At 36.8% G+C, this 21914-nt stretch overlaps 2 protein-coding genes across 2 annotated transcripts; one reads left to right on the plus strand and one right to left on the minus strand.

Annotated features, from left to right (window-relative positions):
• Window positions 1-1235: 1235 nt before the first annotated feature.
• On the plus strand, window positions 1236-2915 carry dnali1 (dynein, axonemal, light intermediate chain 1). The gene is made up of 6 exons (XM_053494956.1): window positions 1236-1418; window positions 1653-1789; window positions 1863-2032; window positions 2291-2469; window positions 2550-2714; window positions 2798-2915. The coding sequence occupies exons 1-6, from the start codon at window positions 1338-1340 to the stop codon at window positions 2834-2836; spliced, it is 771 nt and encodes a 256-aa protein (XP_053350931.1). The 5' UTR covers window positions 1236-1337; the 3' UTR covers window positions 2837-2915.
• On the minus strand, window positions 2903-19993 carry gnl2 (guanine nucleotide binding protein-like 2 (nucleolar)). Its single transcript, XM_053494955.1, has 16 exons — window positions 19819-19993; window positions 17260-17344; window positions 15251-15345; window positions 14769-14908; window positions 12600-12784; window positions 11864-11930; window positions 11603-11761; window positions 10924-11037; window positions 9954-10082; window positions 7421-7525; window positions 7164-7322; window positions 6355-6462; window positions 4314-4810; window positions 3904-3989; window positions 3522-3595; window positions 2903-3333 (listed from the first exon to the last, which is right to left on the minus strand). The coding sequence occupies exons 1-16, from the start codon at window positions 19880-19882 to the stop codon at window positions 3196-3198; spliced, it is 2205 nt and encodes a 734-aa protein (XP_053350930.1). The 5' UTR covers window positions 19883-19993; the 3' UTR covers window positions 2903-3195.
• Window positions 19994-21914: the final 1921 nt, after the last annotated feature.

Here is a 21914-nt window from a genome sequence, read left to right on the forward strand (position 1 = left end):
CAAAGGACAAACCTGCCACTTCATGGAATTCTTCTTTAATACCACACAGAGGTTTATGGCCAGGGAACTGTACACATGTGTGTAAGAAGTGTTTAAGTGCCAGACATACAGTTACCTTTCCCACATGCTCTGCATCGCCCACGTTGTACAAAAAATGCCCTGACGCCAAAAAACGAAGTGCTATGTACAGAATGAACAGACCCGCGGTTTGTGACATTTGCAATATGCGGTTTTAAGAGGTGTTAAGTAAATTAACGATTCCATTGAAAACCAATAACGCTTTTCAAATAATCATTAGGAAATGAAAAAACATCAATACGCGGTCTTATAACTCTGTCCCGGCGAAAAAAAAAAAAACTCGTATAATTTGTGGCACCACGTCCACAGGATCCTTATCAAAAGTGAGCGCCATGCTAAATAACCTTCTGAAACAAACTTACCCTGGAACATAACCTTCTACCGAGCAAGTTATCTTCAGAGAGTAAGTTGCTATGGTTACATACATTCCCAGAAAGTTACCTCGGTTTTTGGAACCGAAAGTTGAGGTTATCCACTAACTTACCCTCAAACTTATCCGGGTATGTCACATAACCTGCTTTCTGGAATACCCCCCCGGTGAAACTAACATACCTGGTGAATGCGAGATGTTTAATTTACAAATTGTTTTGTAACTTAACTTAATTGACCTATATAGCCTTACTGTCGTGTTGTTTTCTTTAGAATACAAAGAAACAGGATCTTTAAGCATGGAGCTGCCCAAGTGTTCTTCTGTTTGAGATTTTAGTTTTATGTATAAATAAAAAAAAACACAAACATGTTTACCATTATCTTAGTATGAGGCATATTATAATTAAATGATGTGGTACAAGTTAACAGGGATGCAGATGTTTGTGTCTATTATTAGAGATAAGTGCTGACTTTGTGCTGAATTTGCAGGAAGAATAAAACCCCAACCAAAGAACGGAATATTTTACCTCGTAGAATTTAATTTTAATTCATGTCGTTTTATTTATGAAATGTAAAATATAAAGTATTGTTCTGTAAAGAATTCTGGCATCAGCATTACTTCGTATTGCTTAGACTTAATGATGAGGAGTTGCCCTGCAGTACCCTGAGGGTTTATTGGACCAGCCTGATAGATTAGCATGTAGATTCAGCGCGCCTCCTCTACAGGCTGCCATAGCAACAGCAAACAGCAAGCGCGCGAGCTTTGCTAGTCGGAAGGTTAAGCTAGCTAGTGGGTTAGTTTCTTATGACTTTTATACTATTTAACTTTTTTTTTATTTAAAGAAAAAAAAAATAAAGGCAACAACAACAAAAAACACCTAAACCTGATCATGATTCCTTCTACTGAGTCTCTGCTTAAGTATGACACCCCGGTGCTGGTGACCAAAAACACCGAGAGGAAGTCACCAAAGGTAACTTATCTGCAATCCTACCTAATTATGCAGCATTAAAACTAGACATAAATGCAGTAGTTAAAATTCAAACATAGACCAACTTTATAATAGCTGTATTTACACTGCAATGGATATATATATATATAAATTTTTTAATTATATATTTCTTTTGCTTACACACTTGTAACTTACCTGAAATTAGAAAGTAATCTTTGACATGTTACTCCAAAAATTTCCTTGTATCGACCCAAGGGTCGGCCTCTGATTGTGAGCTCCCAGCAGCCTGCCATGTCTGGTCCAGTCCCCCCTCCACCCAAACCCAAAAGTCCTTCATCTGATGCTATTAAACAGCAAACTGAGGAGATTCTTAATGCCATCCTTCCACCAAGGTAAGGATGTCATGCTCTTTCTTATTTGTCCTAAATTGCGACACTAGAGTGCTTATGTGTAAACTTCTTGTAGGGAATGGATGGAGAACAATCAGCTGTGGGTACAGCATGTGTCCAGCAAACCATGCACTCGGACAGACGTCATTCATCTCCAGGAGGAATTGGATCTCAAACTGCAGCAGAGACAGGCTAGAGATACGGGCATCTGCCCTGTCCGCAGAGAGCTCTACACACAGTGCTTTGGTTGGTTAAAGTAACGGGTCAATAAACAAGATCACATAATCTGCATTGTTGGTTAGCTATTCATAATAAACAGTATACAATACATAATCAACAAAAAAAATGATATGCGTGAATGGCTGTCTCAGACATCTGTCTGCATCATCTTAAAATACCTCCCGGTTATTGGGGGGGACCCAGCAACATCTTGTACATTTGGTACAAAACCAATATTTAAACATATTTTATCCTAAAATATAACAATACAAAAATATCTTTTAGATGAGCTAATCAGACAAGTTACCATCAACTGTGCTGAGAGAGGACTGCTGCTTTTACGAGTGAGAGATGAGATTCGTATGACTATCGCTGCCTACCAGACCCTATACGAGAGCAGTGTGGCGTTCGGCCTGAGGAAGGCTCTGCAGGCTGAGCAAGGAAAGTCAGACATGGAGAAGAAGGTAGTTAACTACTTACCAACTTTTCAAAACCATATTATGGTATTTGCATATATTTTTATTTGACATTATAACTCGGGCAGATTGCAGACTTAGAGAATGATAAGAGGGAACTGGAAAGAAAGGTTAATGAGCAGAAGTCTAAATGTGAAGCAACTGAAAGACAAGAAAATGAACGGCGTCAGGTCGAAGAGAAGAAGCACAACGAGGAGATCCAGTTTCTCAAGCGCACCAACCAGCAACTGAAGGTCCACATTCTATGAATCCTTCATTACCATTGAGACAAATGGCTTGGATTCATGTATTTACATATTTTTTCCCTTCTTTTTAGGCCCAGTTGGATGCAATCATTGCCCCAAACAAAAAATAAAAGGGGTCAGGCTTCAAAGGGTTTCACAAATAAAACCTTCAACTAACTAACTTTCACTATCACAACTTTGTTCTGCCAAGTCCATTTTATTGATGAGTTTTCTCATAAAAGACATTTTCAGTGGAACAGGGAGATTATTAAATTAAAAATAGTGAGTTACTGTCCTGTGATTTAGAGAGAAAAATGGTGTAGTGGAACACATTGTTATGTGGGCAGATGGTGCATTAAATAAGTGCATTTGAGAAGTTCTGATTCAATTCCAGATCCTCAGAGTAAATGCTCCTCACATACATCTCCATCTTTCACATCACCAGTCCCAATCCAGACAAGTCCAGAGAAATACAGTTGTGAAAATTGTTTTATCGCTCTTTAGCTCTTTTGCCCTTTTTGCCTTCAGAGCGTGTGCTTCTGTTCTTATTTTTGTTCTTAACATTGTGCGTGTCGTAATAACGGACTCCAACCTTCTTTACCTTCTGTGCACGCTCGATCCTTCTTTTCTGTGGAGTTTGAAAGCAAAAGACAAGCAAGAGAGGGAGAGAATATTTATGGTTATGATTTGTTTTGATGAAGGCCAGAAACATTCTTTGTATATATACAATAATACGAGCCCACATCAATTTGAGATGTCTGTGTAGACAAATGAGAATGCCTGACATCAGAGAGGTGCCGGGAGAACAGTACGCACCTGTTTAGATGTGAGCTTATTCTGCTTCATTGGCTCCTCGTTGTCGAAAGCCTCTCTTTTCCTGCTGACCCCAGCTAAAGAACAAAGGGAAGGTTATTGGTCTAAATATTCAGTCCTCCTGTCAGCCTGCTCAGGAAAGGCTTGACAAATGGATGGGAATCAGTGTGCTTGCGTTTTCTGGTTTGTTTTATATCCAGATATCACCTCTATGTTGTCAGCTACTCCCTTTGTGTGCATATTTTTTTTTTCCAGGAAAAGTTAAAAAGAGCCTCAAAATATTTTTTATTGTGAAAATGCAGTCTAAACATTAATTTATCTAGGTCATATACATGGTTGACATAGTCATAAATACATTCTTGGTTCAATACTAAATTCAATTCACCTTTCATCTGTGTCTTCTTTATGTTCTTCTGTTCTGTTCTTGTTTCACCTGAAACAAAAACCTTCTCTGAAAGGCCTTTAGGAATTCTGTTGAAAACAAAAGCAGACGGCTTATTATTTACAGGCCACCCATCTTATTATAATGGTCAGAGCTTCCAAGATTTATTCACATCCCGAAACCCAGAAAAACAACAATGCAATGTCACAAAACATTAAAAAATATGTCATAAATCATTTGGCAAGTCGAGGGCCCCTGCAAGAGCAAACAGAAAAGGAGTCCTGAGGTGAAAAGAGCACAAGAGTTCACCTTACACAACCCTGTCTGCATAGCCTCACATGACCCTGTTAGAAGAAAAGGAAGCAGACATGAAAATATAGAGGAAGTGAAAAAAAAAAGAGATTTATACAGACCTAATAGTGGAGAAACGTTTGGACTTGGCACTGTCCAGGAAATGTTTCAATTTGGCTATCTTCTCATCCAACTCTTTGTTCACCTCGCGTGTACTCTTGGCCGGTGCTCTATCAGAATGGCCAGCAACATGCAAATTGTTTTTTTCCTCTGCTTCTCCATGCTCCTCTTCTGCATTTACATTTTCCTCCATATCTTCCTCTTCTTCCTCCTCCTCCTCACTTGCCTCTTCTTCTTCCTCATCTGATCCAAAAGAGTCTGTCAGATCAGGCATCTCCACTGGAACAAGATCTTCCTCGCTGAACTCAGGGGCTACATTAATCTTTCCAAAGTTCTGCTTGACACCAGCAACGATCCTTTGCACATGTTCGTGCTCCGGTCTCTGCTGCAGCGGTGCACCAAACTCCGCGGCTTCAGCTATCTTGGTATGCTGCTGCTCTGGGTTGTCTTCATAAACTGCATCTGATGCACTCACCTCCATTGGCAGCTGTGCTGTAGCCTATGAGGAAAAAGTAAAATGTGTACCATTTTAATTTATTGGGTCATGAGTGTCATTTAAAGCCAAAAGTTTGCATACTCCTGTAATAGAAAAATTATAATTGTGTGTGAAATGTGCCCAGCAGACTATATAAGCACTGAGCTTCCTTGCTGGAGGTAGAAGGACAAGGCCTATGAGACCAAAACAAGATAGATTAGGAAAGAACTGATTGTAGCCCCTACTGGATGATAAGGTAAAGACATCTGTTTTGAGACAGATAGGGAAATCAACTCCTTGTATGTGAGAACATGGTGTACGGGGGCGTAGGTTTTTTTTGGCAGAGAAGTTGCATAAAAAGGAACGGCTGGGAGAAAGAAATCACCTTTCTCTATGCTGCAACAGTTTTCTGTATGTGACGAGTCCTTCTGCAGAAGTTTCAATAAACCTTTGTTACTTTTCTCTTACCCAGTGAATGAATTACTTGTCCATATTTTCCCAGGATTTTTACCACACACCTCAGATAAAGACCTTTAAACGTTTCACAGTTAGGATTCATTTACATATGTCTTTCCATAAGAGGTCATTTTAAAACAATATCTATCAATTTTAAAAGGTCATAAGTTTACACACACATTTCTACATACTTTTTTTTTTTATAACTTGTGATAGACATCCACCTGTCCATTAACTCATTATTATAATTGGCTAATTAAAAGCTTGTTAAAGTCAAGGATCAGTTTTCTCTTCTAGACTTAGAAGAGACAGTTAACAAATGTTTGACCCATTGGAATTATAAAGTTAATTCAAACAAAGTCACTTGTTTTAAAATACCCTGTGAAAGTAAACAAAGTGGTAATCAAATTAACTTACCAAAAATGTATAGTAATATTAAAAAGATATGTTGTAACTAATATTTGATATGGAAAATATGTTACTGAAGCCTTTGCAGGTTCACTGTGTGAGGCAACTGAATATTTTGGATAGCCCACAATGACCTCTTACAACTAGGAGATTTAAGCAATCTGAGGTTGTTTTTTCCCCCCGTTTAAATGTCAGTCAGATTCTAAATCTATTTTATTTTGTTATTCACTATGCCAACCATTTATTTTCCTCAGGCCAGACGGTAATATTTCCAGTATAAGCAGTACTCTGGGTCAAATCATTATGGTAGGAACAGTACTTAAAAAAAGAATGCAACAATTGAACCATTGCTAATGTAATATAGGTTCAAGAGTGTCTTCACTTGCCTTATTTACATTAACATATGTTTATGTTTAGAGAGAGATAAACAATACCTTCATTTTATAAACGATATTGGAAGGTGCAACCATTTAATCATTTAAAACAAAAAAACTAATCATTTGATTAAAAATCAGACAACTGCTTATTGGGTTCTTAACAAATTACATGTTCAGCAAGAGAGCTACTGACCATGTCTCTTTAAATATTTCCAATATCACATGTTAAGATTTGTTTTTTGTAATGTATTATACTTTTATATTTTTGCACATTGATCCAATCTAAAGTAAGGACTAAAAAATATACATCAACAACAAGCATCTTACCTCATCATCTGTGTCTGGTCCAGGAGGTTTGACAAAAAAGGGGATTCGTCCCCTTTGCCAGTCATTTAATACCATTTTGGAGACAGTGGGCATATCAGGTTCTCCTCCCTGTATTGTAAAAGCAACAAAGAACTTTAGTGTCCATAATTAAGAAAATCCTACATTATTTAAAAAAAAAGAAAAAAGCAGCTGTTAAATTTGGACAAAAGCATGGAATGGTTAAAGACTCAAAAAGATAAAAATATTTAGCTCTATAATAAGAAGGCATCAATCTTCACAATAAAAATAAATTTAAAAGAAAATTTCCTCTTTTGAAATAGATTTATAAGCTTTCTATTAAACTATACTTCATTTTTAATTTTTTTTTTTTTAAGATTTCATCTCGAGTATGACGGACAAGAGACTTCACATATTTGTATGTCGTGAACTTTGTTACCATCAGTGCTGTGCATCAAGGTTCTTTCTTTCCAAATACAGATGCCTGTACTGCTTAACAAATCTGCACAAGCCAAAAAAGCAGCAGGGGCCACAAAGTGAACTGGAATTATTTTTTATTTAGCATTTAACCCGTGTTTATTAAGGGAAAACATTTGCATAGTTAAAAATATTTTTCCTTAACAATCGAGGGTAAAAACCCACATATCCGCTCAAACAGATTCCAGCTCTGGTGTGTGTTCTACTTCTTCCACTGGCATGGATAAGAGTATGAGAGCTTTGGGCTTGTTTACTGGGGGAAACAGAGTAAACAAATTCCAAGTTGGAACTGTACTTTAGCGTGCTGTGCGCTCGACCACAATCAGAAGACACACCTTGAGCAGTTTTCCCGTGCGAAAAGCCAGTTTTTCCAAGAAATCCTCAGCAGAGCTCCAGGATGGGATGTGGTAGGTTTTTTGAATGTATTCGGCTTTTGCTCTCTCCAAAACGGCGCCAATGTGATCCTCTGGGTTACGGATCTTCTCCACCTGGACCTAGGGATGAGGTATGATGGATGTAATACAAAATAAATCACAAAGGCAGGGTTTCAAAGAGCAGTACACAGATAGAATACTGAAAGTGACAAACCTACCACTCCTTTCAGCACAATGTCACTCTCGCTGTCCTCAGAGGGGTACACAACTCCAGGGCAGTCAATCAGGAATATGCGTCTCATGAGTGTGATGTACTGCCATACCTAAAGGCGAATAAATGAATAACTATTAGGCCGTCAGTGTACCCCAACTCTGGCCTTCTGAAGTAACAGACTGGGGGCTCGGTCCGTCATGCTGATTATGTTTTGAAGGAAACCCTAAGCATCTCATTTCCTTAAAGGACAATAAAGCTGCCCTGTGGTGCTTTTATAAACTGTGGAAAATGTACAAATAAATGAAAATAGGGCTGAAAACTACAACTGTACCCCACGGCAAGCACATTAACTTCAAAAGGTATGGCCTTTTGACCTGCCTTTAGTAAAACTTTTGAATAATGTTTTGAAACTTTTAAACGGTTTTGCAGGGCCCGTTGTTACTAACTAGCTATAGTTATAGACATTGGAAAATACTGTAGTTAGTAGCTATAAACCAACATGACCGTATAACAAAGATAAAATCTCTTGTATAATAACATAATTTTATGCCATATAACCTGCATGGCCAAAAATAAATAAATAAAATTTAAAAAAATAATACATTTGGATTTGATAACCATTTGGATTTCAGTAAGTAAACACTTAAATGCCCTTGACAGTGTGGTAAATTCTGGTAAAAAAATAAAAAATAAAATTTGGTCCTAACTGACAAAGTGTGTAGCTGCTTCTCTCTTTAACAATCGTGTCAGATGTCTTTCATGGTTACTTCAACTGGTCAGGTTGAAGTTCAAAAACATTATGTGTCAAGAAAAAGTCAGCTGACTACTTAAATGTACTGAGTGAATAAGTCAATCAATGAGTTATCCCAATGAATTTTTTTCTTCCCTGATGGCATTGCTATATTCCAGGAGCCAATGGCAAGTTTTATCAATAAGATGCTTCGTAACCAAAATTATTGGCAGCCCAACAAAATATTAACTTGTTTTGTTGTTGTTCAGTGTATCTGAAAATGTCCATTTTTAACTTCAGAACACATTTTTGTATACAATTTGTATAAAACTTCAGAACACAATTTTGTAAGGGTGTATATGCATAGGTGTGTAAATGTATGAACATGTGTGAAAATATTATGTATGCATATGTACTAATCATTAAGGACACCACATTAATATTGGTTAGACGGCCGCTGTCAAAACAGCTTCTATCCTTCATTACGTGGCCACCATGTGCTGGAAACATTCCTTTGAAAGTCTGTTTCATGTTGACATGATTGCATCACATAATTGCTGCAGCTTTATCAGCTGCACATTCATCTTGCAGCCAGAACATTCTAGCATAGCCCAAAGTTGCCTTTTGGATTCAAATCTGGTAACCAGGGAGGCCACTGAAGAACATTGATCGATTTGCCATGATCATGGAACCAGTTTGAGAGGTTTTGTGATTGGTGCATTATATTGCTGGAAGTAGACATTACATAACGAGTAAATTGTGGCCATAAAAGGATACACATGGTCATCAAAATCCTTAGATGCTTTAGAAAATAAAACAAAATAAAACAAAAACAACATTCCCCAGACCATTACATCACAATCAGTAGACTGAACTGTTGACACAATGCAGGAGAACTGCTACTAACCAGCATTGTTCTGTGTAAATCCCAGAGACGGTTGTGTGCGAAAATCATGGTTATGAAATACTAAGCCCATCTGGCACGAACAACCAAGTCATGGTCACAATCACAGAGATCACTCCTTTTCCTGATTTGATGTTTGACATGAATATTAGCTGAAGCTCGGCCTGCATCTGCATGGCGAGAAGCATAATGCTGCTGCTACATGATTGGCTAACCATGATTGGACAGAAAAATCCCAATAAAGCGATCCTAATTTATGTATGTATACTTTGGGACCTGAGTGTTATCTTTAATTTATACCAAACCCTATAAAAACATCAAATATTTCTTAAATAACAAAAAAAAATACATGCAAAGTAGAACACTGTAGTCTCAAGAATTCAAAGAAATCTGAAACAATCTTGTTCTGAAGAAGAATGAAAAATACAGCTTTGTGAAAGCTGCCTGTTTTCAATTAGAACCTGGTCTCTAATCTCTCTCTAATTCTCTGAAAACCATTATTCAGCCCCCTGTTTGTACAGTGAGAAGAAAAGTTTGACAAGATGAGGACGGGGTAAACAACCCATTTTCACACAGGCATAAATGCAACCATGTTGAAGCTAAAATCAAACTGTTGGAAACTTAAAGACATCTAAAATGTTAACATATGTCAAGAACTGGTACAGTGTCTTGTTTGCATGTAATCTTTTGATCGCCAGTATACTTTGTTATAAACAAACCAAAAGTTGTTGAATTTTATGTATTCAAATTTTTTTGCAAGATTGCTTAGTCTGGTTAATGATGATTAATAATGCACGTCAGGGATGAATTTATCACTAAGCAAAAAACATGCGATGCTGGATCAAAGTCTGTAAACTAAAGCACATCGTGTTGTAATAAAAGTTTGTTTCTTTCTGTGCTTACCTTGGTCTCACCAGCGATAGGCGCCACATTGCAGACCTTTTTGGAACGGAGTGTGTTGATGACGGAGCTCTTCCCTACATTGGGATAGCCAATGAATCCCACACTGATCTGCTTCTTGTCTGTGTGGAGCTGGAGAAGAGAGGGGGATAAACAATTCAATTTAATATAGAGAAATCTATGTCAACTGTCTCTGATGTGTAGATCATTATGTTTGTGTAAATAAGTCTAGCAGATCATCAAGTTTTTAAATTAAAAGCACATACCATTAAAAAAAAAAAAAAGACACAAGTGAGTGAACATCAAAACAAAGTTGAGGTAAAAATCAACTGCATGATCTAGTGCCATACACAAGCAAATGGTCAAATACAGTTCATAATTTTTGTTTTTGTGTCAGCCAAAATAGATTTAAAAAAAAAAGGCAGACTCTAAACAGCACCTGAAAGACTTTCTAAAAAAAGGTTAAAAATTTAAAAATTCCCATGCTGTGTGTCTCTAAAATGGTGGAACAAAAAGAAATAAAAAAACTTTGATACACACTTCAGGGAAGACCTTTTAAAGTTATTAGATTATTGTGTTTATAACCAACTTGGGGTCACCTTGATGTCTGTTGTTTTCCTAAGCCTATGAAACTGCCTCTGTCATAACTTTCAGCTGGATTTATATTTTAACTCTGCACTCCTTTAATGTGCTTCCAAATCGTTGTTTATGGTTATTCTCTCAAAATAGCGCAGAAACAGATGTGGAAATAGAAGTCGAGCCCAGTACTGTAAAGGTGGGAACAGGAGTTGGGTATGGATGATGTTGTGCTCAAAACATAAATGACATCATAAAGCAGATACCTTAACAGCCATCAGGTGAATGCAACTGCATTTTATATGTCATTCTCATGCTTCCAACAATTTAATTCAGTGGAATAATTGCGAATACCCAAAACGGCCAATATAGTTCCAACTCTAATAGCAGCTCTAACCTTGCCAAACTGACGGAGAAGCTGAATAAGAGACCCTTTCCCAAAGGAGTTGGTAAGGCTGGCATGAAAAGCCAATGTAGGGTATTCTTGAGACAGCACCGCAACCCAGCGTTTCTGTAAAACACACAGGAAAAACATATCCCTAAAAGGTCAGGTACTTAAGAGAATGAAATGCTGGTATCTGTGGTCAATGATGCCTGCAAACAAAGTAAAACATATTATCAAGCAGCTTTATATTCCTTAAATTGGAATCATTAATAACCATCAATGTCATTCAACATAATACGAGACCAATATCTGTCAAGCTTTATTGTTCTCCAAGTGGACACTTAAAAGCAACAACAAGAACGACAAATTTTAAACAGGATTGCTAGAAGCAAAAAAACTCATTAATTTATCCAAGACCTCAGAAGCTATAAAATGAAAGCCACTTAAAATTAACAGCTGTTATAAAATTTACTAGACTGTTTTGAATTTCACCAAGCATAAATTTTGCCTAATTCTTCTGACAAGAAAATAATGACGTAAGGCTAAAATCCTGGTCAAATACAGACCATCTTGCTTGTAGTACCGGAACTTATTGCATATTGTACTGAGGCCTGGAAGTTAAAAGGTACATTGGGCATATCCATCAGATACAAAGTTTTAACACATTAGATGTGTATAGAAGTGGACTCACTGTCACCCATGTAGGAACAAGGTCACATTTGTTAAGCACAAAGATAAGGTGTTTCCAGGGTTTTTCCTTTTTCAGGTAGGTCTCAATGTTCTGGGATCGTGTGCCCACAGGGTCCCGAGCGTCCAGCACCTGGATGATGACATCTGAAGAGTCGATCACCTGAAGACACATGCTAGTGGTCAGGCTGTGCAGTTCATAATGAAAATACGTACTAGTATATATATATATAAAAAAACTCTTCTAGAAGCATGAATAAAGTACCTTATAAAGTTCTCCCCAGATTCTTTTTGACTGGCCCTTTTTAAAGATTTCCTCACGAACTTCATCTCTACAGCAAAAGTTTAATCATTTATTATAATCAGACACAAAAACAGTTGGACGTGTGAAAGTATAGGTGTGGCTGGTTATTTTCCTACCACTGCATGACTAACAATAGTTAAGACTATATACATTAGTCCCCACAGGACTTCACTAGACCTCTGAAGGTGTAGTGTGGTATTTGACACCAAGCCTTCAGTAGCAAATTTTTTTAAGTCCTGTAAGCTGAGAGATGAGGTCTTCATAGATCGGACTTGTTTTGTCAGCACACACCACAGAAGCTCAATTGATCTGAGATCTGAATAATGTGGAGGCTAAGTCAACACCTCAAACTCCTCGTTGTTTTCCACAAACCATTCTTAAACCACTTTTGAAGAGTAGTAGTTCGTAATTTCGTAAAAATCCTCAACAAAACAGAATTCACAGTCCAATACATTGTAAAAAAAGCTGACAAAATGGCAACTGGGATTCCCCTTACAATATAAAGGTGCAGAGGCAACACTGTGATGTCTTAGTGTGTACGAGTCATTTCCTTAGGTGCATTTTTTTATTTGTTTCAAAGGCGTACAAGACTGACTTACAAACATGCTCTTGGAACTCGTTCGTAAGTAAATAACAACCTGTACACATGTTTACTAGAAATAGGGAGTTGTAAATCAGATTTTCAGAATCTCCTTACCTGACCCCACTGTCTTCAGTCACAAGGTCGCGGTCCTTTTCTGCAATGTAACCCTGAGCAGAAGCTTCAGCCTGTTCTGCTAGCTCTTTCAGTTCCCCCACCGCCAGATTAGGCCTCTTCCTTTGAGCCTTAGGTCCAAATGTGGTCTCAAAAGTTTCTGTGTCCAAAATGTGTACCTTGGAGTTCTGAAAGGTATGAGTTAAAGATGCACGGTCAACTGAATAAGATCTTTTATGACATGACAGAGGATGTTTCCCTCATGCTCCTGTGAAAAACATAGTAGAGAAGAAAACAATGTGTTTTTCCCCTATTTTACTGTGTCCTCATTTCCCCTGCCTCAGTCCATCACAGTCTCAGCCTTCACTGAACACAAAGACTGAGGTCTATGACTTCTAAAATCAAATCATTCCTAGACTGAAAGCAAGAAGGCTCCAAAGCACGCCTGGGTAGGAATGGGAGGGCTGCATACAATTTATAGCTTTCACATGATGGAGAGAGAAAATCTTTCATCATAAGAAAATAGTAAGTAAAATGTAATTGATATGGACAGTAGACTATTGACTATACAACAGTGTGTACTTCAAAGCATTTAAAACATTTTTTTCATTTAACATTTAGTTTACCACATAGCCCCTTGCATGCCATTTTATAGTTTTGATATCTTCAGCATTCTACAATTCAGAAATTAGCAAACAAAGAAAACCCCTTGTTAAGTGACTGAAAAGTAACTGTGTCCATACTTTTGACAGATATAGTATGGCATGCACAAAAGGGATGTAGCAACCCCTAAACATTTCAGGATGGACATGTCAAAGTGCCACAACAAACCCTAACATGACCTCATGCAAACAGGCCAGACTAGAATCTGGAGGTTATTGCACAATTAAACTGATCAAAATAAATTTAATCAAATAAAAAAAATGGACATTTATTATTCTAATCTCAATCTCTGATTCCTTTCAAATCCTGGATGTGCTGGTGTACTTGGACAAAAAGTAGTAAACTAAACCGTGGTTGATATTGGCAGTCCAAGTAGCAGATTTATACTGGTTATGTTTTTAGTAGTTCTCAAATCCTTTGCGCCATTTGTATATTTAGATCACAAGATCTGTAATGTAATTTTATTGTTTTAATTTGCACTTTTATTGTGACAGACAAGCACTCATGTCCAGTCTCATATTAGAAGAAAAATCTTTACAACATAGAAGTATCCAACAAAACTACACGATTTATTAAAGCAGCAGTTTTATGTGCAAAGCTAATGTGAGACTCAATCTTACCTAAACTGGAAAATTTTTTAAACAAAACAAAAAGTGTTGTAACACAGAGAACATCAATAAAACGTCATCATTAATAAAGGCAGTTTCTTTTAAATTTCTAATAAGAATTAAAAGTTAAATGTGTTTTTCATGCGTGTCTTCAAAGAAGCCAAAACAAAAGAATAGAGATTATGTGGAGCTGACTGCTTTGTACACACACTTTCGTACAGTACTAAACATACTTGTTTAACTTCTGGCCCAAGCTTGCAGAGGCTCACCACAACCAAACTGACCCAGGAAATAATAATAATAATAAAAAACACCCAATATACTATATGAATCTTATCAACAACTTAATGCATCAACATTTCAAATAAGACGTTCCATGAATAATAAGAGTGATAGGAAAGAGAGCTACAGGGACAGATATTATTCACCTGACTCTTTTTAAGTGTTTAAATGGTCCTACTAACACCTGGAACTATTTTAGGAAAAACGTTTTCGAAGACAACATTTGCTCCTGGAACATGAGGAACTGGGCAAAATGTTAAGTGTTATTTCAAGCATGTTTTAATCTCTGTTCTTTGGTCTTGGCAAATGCAAAGTTCAGAAGTGCCAAAAAAGGCAACAGCCTATCTTTCTAATCTCACTTAATTAAAAAGAACACAGGTGGTAGAAGTCCCACACTAATGCTCAGTATAATGGCCCTTTGTGTCTGTTGGGCAATGTGTTAGATGCACAATAAGACTGTCAGAATGCAGAATACAAACACTGTGCCATTAGTTTCAGCAGATTTTAGCTAATAAAATACAAATCACTATGGAGTGCTCTCTCAGTGTTACATGAGCTTCGAATGATTATTCTGGCTAGGAAGGCTTAATAAAGCCTGTTTTTAATTGGTCATACGTACATGTGCTTTGTTTCGGTCATGCAGCAGAGACATGGGAAGCTTGCTTTGCCTCATCACCACTCTGTATGGATCTTTCTTTACTGCATCCATCTCCTCCTGAAACTTCTGTAGTGATGACTGCTTGATGACCCGTGTATTGGCTGCACAAATCCCAAGGGAAGATAGACATAAGCAATCCAATTATTATGGCCAGTGTGAATGCATTGAAAAGGGGGGTGGGACAGCACTTATTATGAAATGATTTTAAGCAAAGCCAAATGTTCTAGTTCTGTTCTAAGTATTTTTTTCCTCTTGTTGCTCAACTGCATTTCCAGTCTCGAAAAACAAAAAAGGTAGAGTGGAAACATGTTATCTTTCACATCTGGTAGCGTAGCTAATGACACTGTGAGAGTGTACTTGACCTAGCACAATTGTATCAATACTGTTACTTCAATAGTTGATGTTTATTTCTCTTAAAATATCACAGAGATAGATATACTTACCAAACCACTTGATGTTGGGCTCAACTCTAGCCACAGTCCCAGGTGCAACAGTAGACTGAAACTGCAAAGGCTTAATGACCTTACCCCGATTGTTACTGAAGAAAAACAAGAAACCACATTTTCTATTTAATGACAATTTCGATTTGAAATATTTAAAAAAACAAATGAAATTCAAAATATATTGGAATGAAAAATAAAAGAAAATGCCACAATATGGATCAATTGATTTTATGATTTGTATTGCATATTCTCCTTACACCAGCAACCGTTTTTGCAATTAAAATTACTGTAAAATGACTAAGTGTCTTGTGGACATGAAACACTACAATTTGCAGACCTTGCCAAACATGTGTACAAGACACCAGTGCTTATACCATAAAACAAACAGGTAATAAAATTTCACTATATTCATGACTCTCATTTGAACACACTCAACATTTCAACTCATGCTTATTTCCACTGACACCAGGTGATCTAACAAAACTATCTAGTCAGAGAATGGAGGAAGGTAACTGTGTGTTTCACATGTCATGTAGCCGTGTACATGTGCACACATACACGACTACATTTTCTCCCAGTAATAACTATGCTGGAAGGAAATGGTTCCCCACTAATTCAATCCAGGTTAAAGAAATCACTGTGGGGATAAGAAAGTTCAGTGGTGAAGAATTTACGACTAAAACCATACATCTACACACAAAGCTACAGAGATCAACCATAACAACAAAACATATTTCATGTTTTTAAAAGCCTTATATTTACACTTTGCTGCATACATGTTTGTTGTCTACTTACTTGTCTATAAAACCAGTATCAGAAAAGAGATGAAGAGAAAGAATAGACAACTATTCTGCACATTACCATCACTGGAAAAATACCCATATGGTCTCATCCCTATTGATTACATTTATATTTTACAGTAACTGAAGTAATATATCTACAGCAGTACATGAGTGGATGCCATTATACAGAAATGAAAGTCTTGAAACCCCAAGTCTGATGAACTAATAATCATCTTTTTCTAAACAGCTCAGCTACACATCTCCATCCATTGATGTGAATTATTTATGCTGCTCCTGTGTGGGGTCACAAGGGTCCTGGAAACTATCCCAGGGACCTCCGGGGACAACGTGTGGTCCTTCCTGGATAGGGTTCCAACCCATTACAGGACACAAGCACCCATACTCACACACACACATTTAAACACTATGGGCAAGTTGGAGTCATCCTATATGGCACATTTTTGGACTGTGGGACAGGGCTGATTTGCCGTCAGGGTTGGAAAATTTTTTACCATTAGCCACCATTCAAAGAACAGAATGCATTTCATCATGCATTTCATCATGCATTTCAGTGAGTGAAAAAAAGGAAAAAAAAAAGTTGAATATTTCAAAACTATAAAATCACATCACTAACTGGCTAGCCTAACCTTTGTGTTTAATTTATTTTGCCAGCATCAGCAGGAGGAGGCTTGCTATTTCCACGCTTCAAACGCCATCGTTCATCCATGTTGACAAACTTTAACCAACAAACTGGCTGACACAAAAGACATTGTGCATAAAAAAACTATTGGAAGGAAGTTGGACCATGGTAAGGTGCCTTTTCACAGTCAAGACTTAAAAGTAGTAGTTAAAAAGCTTAGTAATGGCAACATCCTGATACTGGTTCACTAGGCCATAGACTAAAAACTGGCATAGTTTATGACCATACCATGATCCAACTCCCCTAGTTTGCTGCACTCTATACACATATGAACAAGTAAAAATAAGTGAAAATGAATGTATTTAATACATGTTGGTTGCTCAACCTAGACTTTTGATTGTGCAGCAGAAAAACAACAGTTTTGAGATTAAAACCATCTTTATATCTCTATATGATCTCCTGCTACACTTGTGCACTTCTAGCATTTCAGTTATGTCAAGGTCGCACCTAGAATTAAGTCTTCAACAAGTTCATCAAAAGCATATTTGCAGACTACCCTAATGTTACCCATGGATGCATATATTTACCATCTCTGCTTCTGTCTGTACATATTCAGACGTTTGATAGTGGCACGGTCCCTCATGTTGTTTCCTCCAGTGCCCTTAACACGATCTTTAAAAAAACAAACAAACAAAAAAAACACATTAAATTAATTATGACAAAAGTTATAAAAATAAGAGTATATAAGTGACGCATAAAAAATCAAATATTAAAAGATTTATTTGTATTGACATGGAATGATGCACAGGTAAGTCAAATTGTGATCATACCAATTTGCCTCTGATGCTCAGAGCTGCACAAGGTTTTAAAACTAGCAATATACCTAGAAAGTCTGTTCATTTAAAAGTATAAATGTAAATTAAACCAACAGAAATCAAAAGCTAGCAGATCCATTTTACATTAACGTAAAAAATATAAACTGTTGATGTAGCATTAAGTGTCATGAAATTTCCGGTGGGAAAATTTGCTTTTATTGCTGATCTGTAAACTCTCTCCCACCAGTATTTATATTCATCCACAGGGCTAAAGAAGAAGGCCCTGACTGGCTCCTTATTTCATATGTAAAAAACATGAAACCAATCAGAGCTGAGACTGAATTCTTGTTATCAATCACAGCAAGGAGGACAGGATTTATCCAAAAAGATGGAAACCCAACCAAATCTAACCACAACGCTGGATAACAATATTTATTCTTCTACTTCCTTTTGTCATATTTATGACAGATTAAACTCTTTACGGCAGCCAGAATAACTTTCCACAGATCAAAAAAGTTACATCAAAATTAAACGACTTACGAAACACAGACATCGGGATTCAGGTAACCAGTTAAACTGGAACCTTTAATTGTAATAATTTTAAACACTAAATAAATATTAAACATAAAGGGAGCTTATGTAAACTTACGTTGTTAGAAATAAAAAAAATACTTTTTAGATAATTTTAGTATTAGTTTTTGTTATACTAGCTACCAAACTAAGGCATTGAAAAAAATAAGACTGTATACAGTGTTGTGAAAATTGCACTTTTCTTGCACATTTATCACACTTAAACAATTTAGATTAAACAAATTTTAATATCGCACAAAGACCACAAGTAAATACAAAATGGAGTTTTTAAATAATGTTTACATTTATTAAGGGATAAAAGATGTACAAATCTGCCAGGATCATTGTTAAAAATTCCCTAAACCTAATAACTGGTTGTGCTACCCTTGGGGGCATCAACTGCAATGAAATGAGCGAGATAACTGCCAATGAGAATTTCACATCTTTGTGTATTTCGAGTCATTGTCCTACTGTATAGGCCGAACTCGCTTGAGTTTGAGTTCACAAAATAATGGGTGGACATTTTTCTTCAGGATTTTTTGGTGGAGGACAAAAAAAATTAATGGTTCCATAAATTCTGGCAAGTTGTCCAGGTCCTGAAGCTGCAAAGCAGTCCCATACCAACACAGTACCACCACCACCACCACCATATTTGACTTCTGTATGATGACCTTTTATGAAATGCTCTGTTTTATGCCAGATGTACCGGGACCCACATCAGTCCACAAAATAATTGCTCCAAAGTTTTGGGGATAATTAAGATGTTTTTTGGTAACCGTTAGAGAATCCTGTGTGTTCTTTTTGGTCAGCAGTGGGTTCCACCTTGGAACTTCCTCATGTTAGTTTCCTCAAGTCTCCCTCATTGCTGAACGATGAACACTGACCTTAACTAAGGTTTGCAGTTCTTTAGATGGTGTTCTGGATTTGTTTATAAGCTCCTGAACGAGTTGTTGTGCTCTTGCAGTAAATTTGGTTGGCTGGCCACTCTCGAGAAGGTTTAGCACTGTTTCAAGTTCTCTCTCTTCGTGGATAAAAGCTCTCACCGTCACTGAAGTCCCAAAGCCTTATAAGTAGCTTTGTAACCCTTTTTCATCTGTTCTTAAACATCTTCACATCACGGATGATATGTTATTTTTGAATAACAAAAATGCTCCACTTTGTCAGACAGGTACTATTTAAAAACCATACTCTAAAAGGGTTACTGTTAAAGATCTTGTCTACAGTCTTCATCTGTTAATGACTGTTAAATTAGATTCACACTCTACAAGTTTGACAGCTTGCCGATCTCTTCTCCACTGACTGCTTACAGTTTTAGTCTTTCCTGTCAGCATTTGCATGTAGCAGATCAACAGACAAGAACAACGAATAAGTGCCATTTTCCACGAGAAAATCCAAGGAAAAAGAATAAAATTTGTCTTTCTGATCGAGCGGGACTACTTATTCCACGTATTCGTGAGTGCGTCTGTGTGTGTATAGCGGTAAGCAATAAGACACAGGAATGAAATCTTTTCGCATGAGAGCAGGGTAGAAAACAAGCAAGTGTCTGGTGGAGCCAAACAGCACGTTTTGGGTTTATTATTTTCATTTTTGCGATTACTAATCAACCTGGGAAGTGAACTTCGGCACTTTTATCTACTGCACAAGTTCGCCTACAGCACTGTGTACCCTATGAAACACGAACATAAGCAACTGATATAAAACTTTAGCCCATGCTCACGCTTACTAACATTAGCTAGCTAACATCGTGACAGCGTGTCTTACCCGGGTTACTGCTGGAATTTGATGGATTTATAGAACTTTTTCCCTTAAACTTTGGTTTCGTCATCGTGCTCCGCGGTTTACAATCGGTGTTTGTAACGAGAAAATAAAGAATATGCTAATAAGTTCTTCGCCCTGTTGTAACACACGTGTTACCGCGGAGTTTAATGCGACCCGGAAGTATATTATGAGTAAGGGCGACTGCTCTTGCTTCTGTGACGTCTGCTTGTACAAATACTTCCGCGTTATATATGACGTTGCGTTATATATATTCCCCTGCTTCCTGTTTCTGATTGAGTTTTTTTGGGTATGTGAATGTCAGTGTTGACTTCCAGATCCTCTTGTTTAAACAATAAAGTTTATTTCACCATAGATTTTATACATAATACTATATATATATATATACACAAAAATAAACCTTTAAAAATGATTAATTAAATATAGCCTAACATTGGTTAAAAACTAAGTGCAGCAGTTAACAAATACAAACTTATTTTTTACTGAGCAGCATATATAACTGTTTTCTGCCATAACAAATAATTTACTCCTACCACAAGGAATGACAGTGTTTATATAGTTCAGAATGTACCACCTCAAGCGGCTCCAAAGTCTCAAAGCTCAACTTGACAGTGCATGCTAGTGATTGGAAGTTTAAATTATTTTAGTTCCTCAGTTCTTTGAATCTCGTTCATAAAAATTAATGAATCTTTTTTAAAATCATTTAGTTCATTTCGTTCTTTTAATCAGAAATAATAAAGAAAAATTTGCATTAATAATAAACAGACCCCCAATACGTCTACATACACAAAGATTGGCTATAGTTCCAGTAATTAAAATATTACAATGCAGCTAAGGACATATTATACTAAACAGAATGAGTAGCTCACCTCTCATATCTTCCAGTCTGAGTTGTTCATTTTTTTGAATCTTTTAAATTAACATGAAGTCCAGTTCAGCACAGGGACGAGTCAGCAGGTGCAAAGGGCAGATGGGGTCTGGATCACTGGAAGCACAGGAGCAGTAGGCTATGTGTAGCTCCAACCATCATGAAGCAGAATCCATCTGGAGCTGGTCCTTCTCTGGGTGCCTCAGGATCCTCGTAGGGTTTGGTCTTCATGTTGATTTAAAGTATTTCTGTTATATTGAACTTTCAGCTGCATAACTCACATGATGTTATATAATCTCTATCTGTTATCACCCAGATGAGGATGTTGAGTCTGGTTCCTCTCAAGGTTTCTTCCTATTGCCATCTCAGGGAGTTTTTCTTTGCCATTGTCGCAGTCACCCTTGCTCATCAGAGACATTTCATTCATCATTCATTCATTCATTCATCTCAATATTATCTAGACACATTTTTCTCACACATACACAATTTAATATTATAATTATAATTATATATATATATATATATATATATATATATAAATATATTATAAATAATATATATATATTTTAATAAAAAAATTTTCTTTCATTTTTGTGAAGCTGCTTTGAGACAATGACCATTGTCTCCGCACAGTCATATATTAAAAGCACTATATAAATAAAATTGAATTGAATTGAATCTATTGCACTGCATAGCTTCTATGTAGGTCACGTGACAAAAGAACGAACGACTCGGGATAGAAGAGTCATTGAGAAGCAATTGTTCAACTATGTTTCCTGTCTACTGCACTGCATAGTGTCTATGGGAGTCATGTGACAAAAGAACGAACGACTTGGACTAGAATAGTCATTGAGGAAGCCCCGCTTAATTCTGTTTCCTGTACAAAACCCAGGTTTTGCGATGATTTGCGCATGTGCGTCCATTAAATTCAAGTTCAAATTAAAATTTTATTTGTCACATACACAGTCATACAAAGTACGATATGCAGTGAAATGCTTTAGACAACTGCCCGTGACCTTAAAATAAAAGACTATGAAATAGAAAAATAAATATGAAAAGGAAAACAGAAGGTAAATTTAACTAAGAAAAATTAGTGTCCAGGGGGTGTGCAAATATACTTGAAGTAACATATTTATAAGTGACTTGTGATAATTTAACTTAACTAATGTCCACGAATGTGTAGTTGTGCAGTGGCCATCAGTGTAAGTGAATG

The sequence above is a fragment of the Clarias gariepinus genome, chromosome 4 (assembly GCF_024256425.1).
Source record: "Clarias gariepinus isolate MV-2021 ecotype Netherlands chromosome 4, CGAR_prim_01v2, whole genome shotgun sequence".
Lineage (NCBI taxonomy): Eukaryota > Metazoa > Chordata > Actinopteri > Siluriformes > Clariidae > Clarias > Clarias gariepinus.

Coding starts and splice junctions, on each gene's coding strand:
- dnali1 (XM_053494956.1), top strand. CDS start 1,338: ATGATTCCTTCTACTGAGTCTCTGCTTAAGTATGACACCCCGGTGCTG. Junction 1,419..1,652: donor CCGAGAGGAAGTCACCAAAG/GTAACTTATCTG, acceptor TATCGACCCAAG/GGTCGGCCTCTGATTGTGAG. Junction 1,790..1,862: donor AATGCCATCCTTCCACCAAG/GTAAGGATGTCA, acceptor AACTTCTTGTAG/GGAATGGATGGAGAACAATC.
- gnl2 (XM_053494955.1), bottom strand. CDS start 19,882: ATGACGAAACCAAAGTTTAAGGGAAAAAGTTCTATAAATCCATCAAAT. Junction 10,083..10,923: donor TTCTCCGTCAGTTTGGCAAG/GTTAGAGCTGCT, acceptor TCTCTTCTCCAG/CTCCACACAGACAAGAAGCA. Junction 3,990..4,313: donor AAACGTTTCTCCACTATTAG/GTCTGTATAAAT, acceptor TGTTTTCAACAG/AATTCCTAAAGGCCTTTCAG.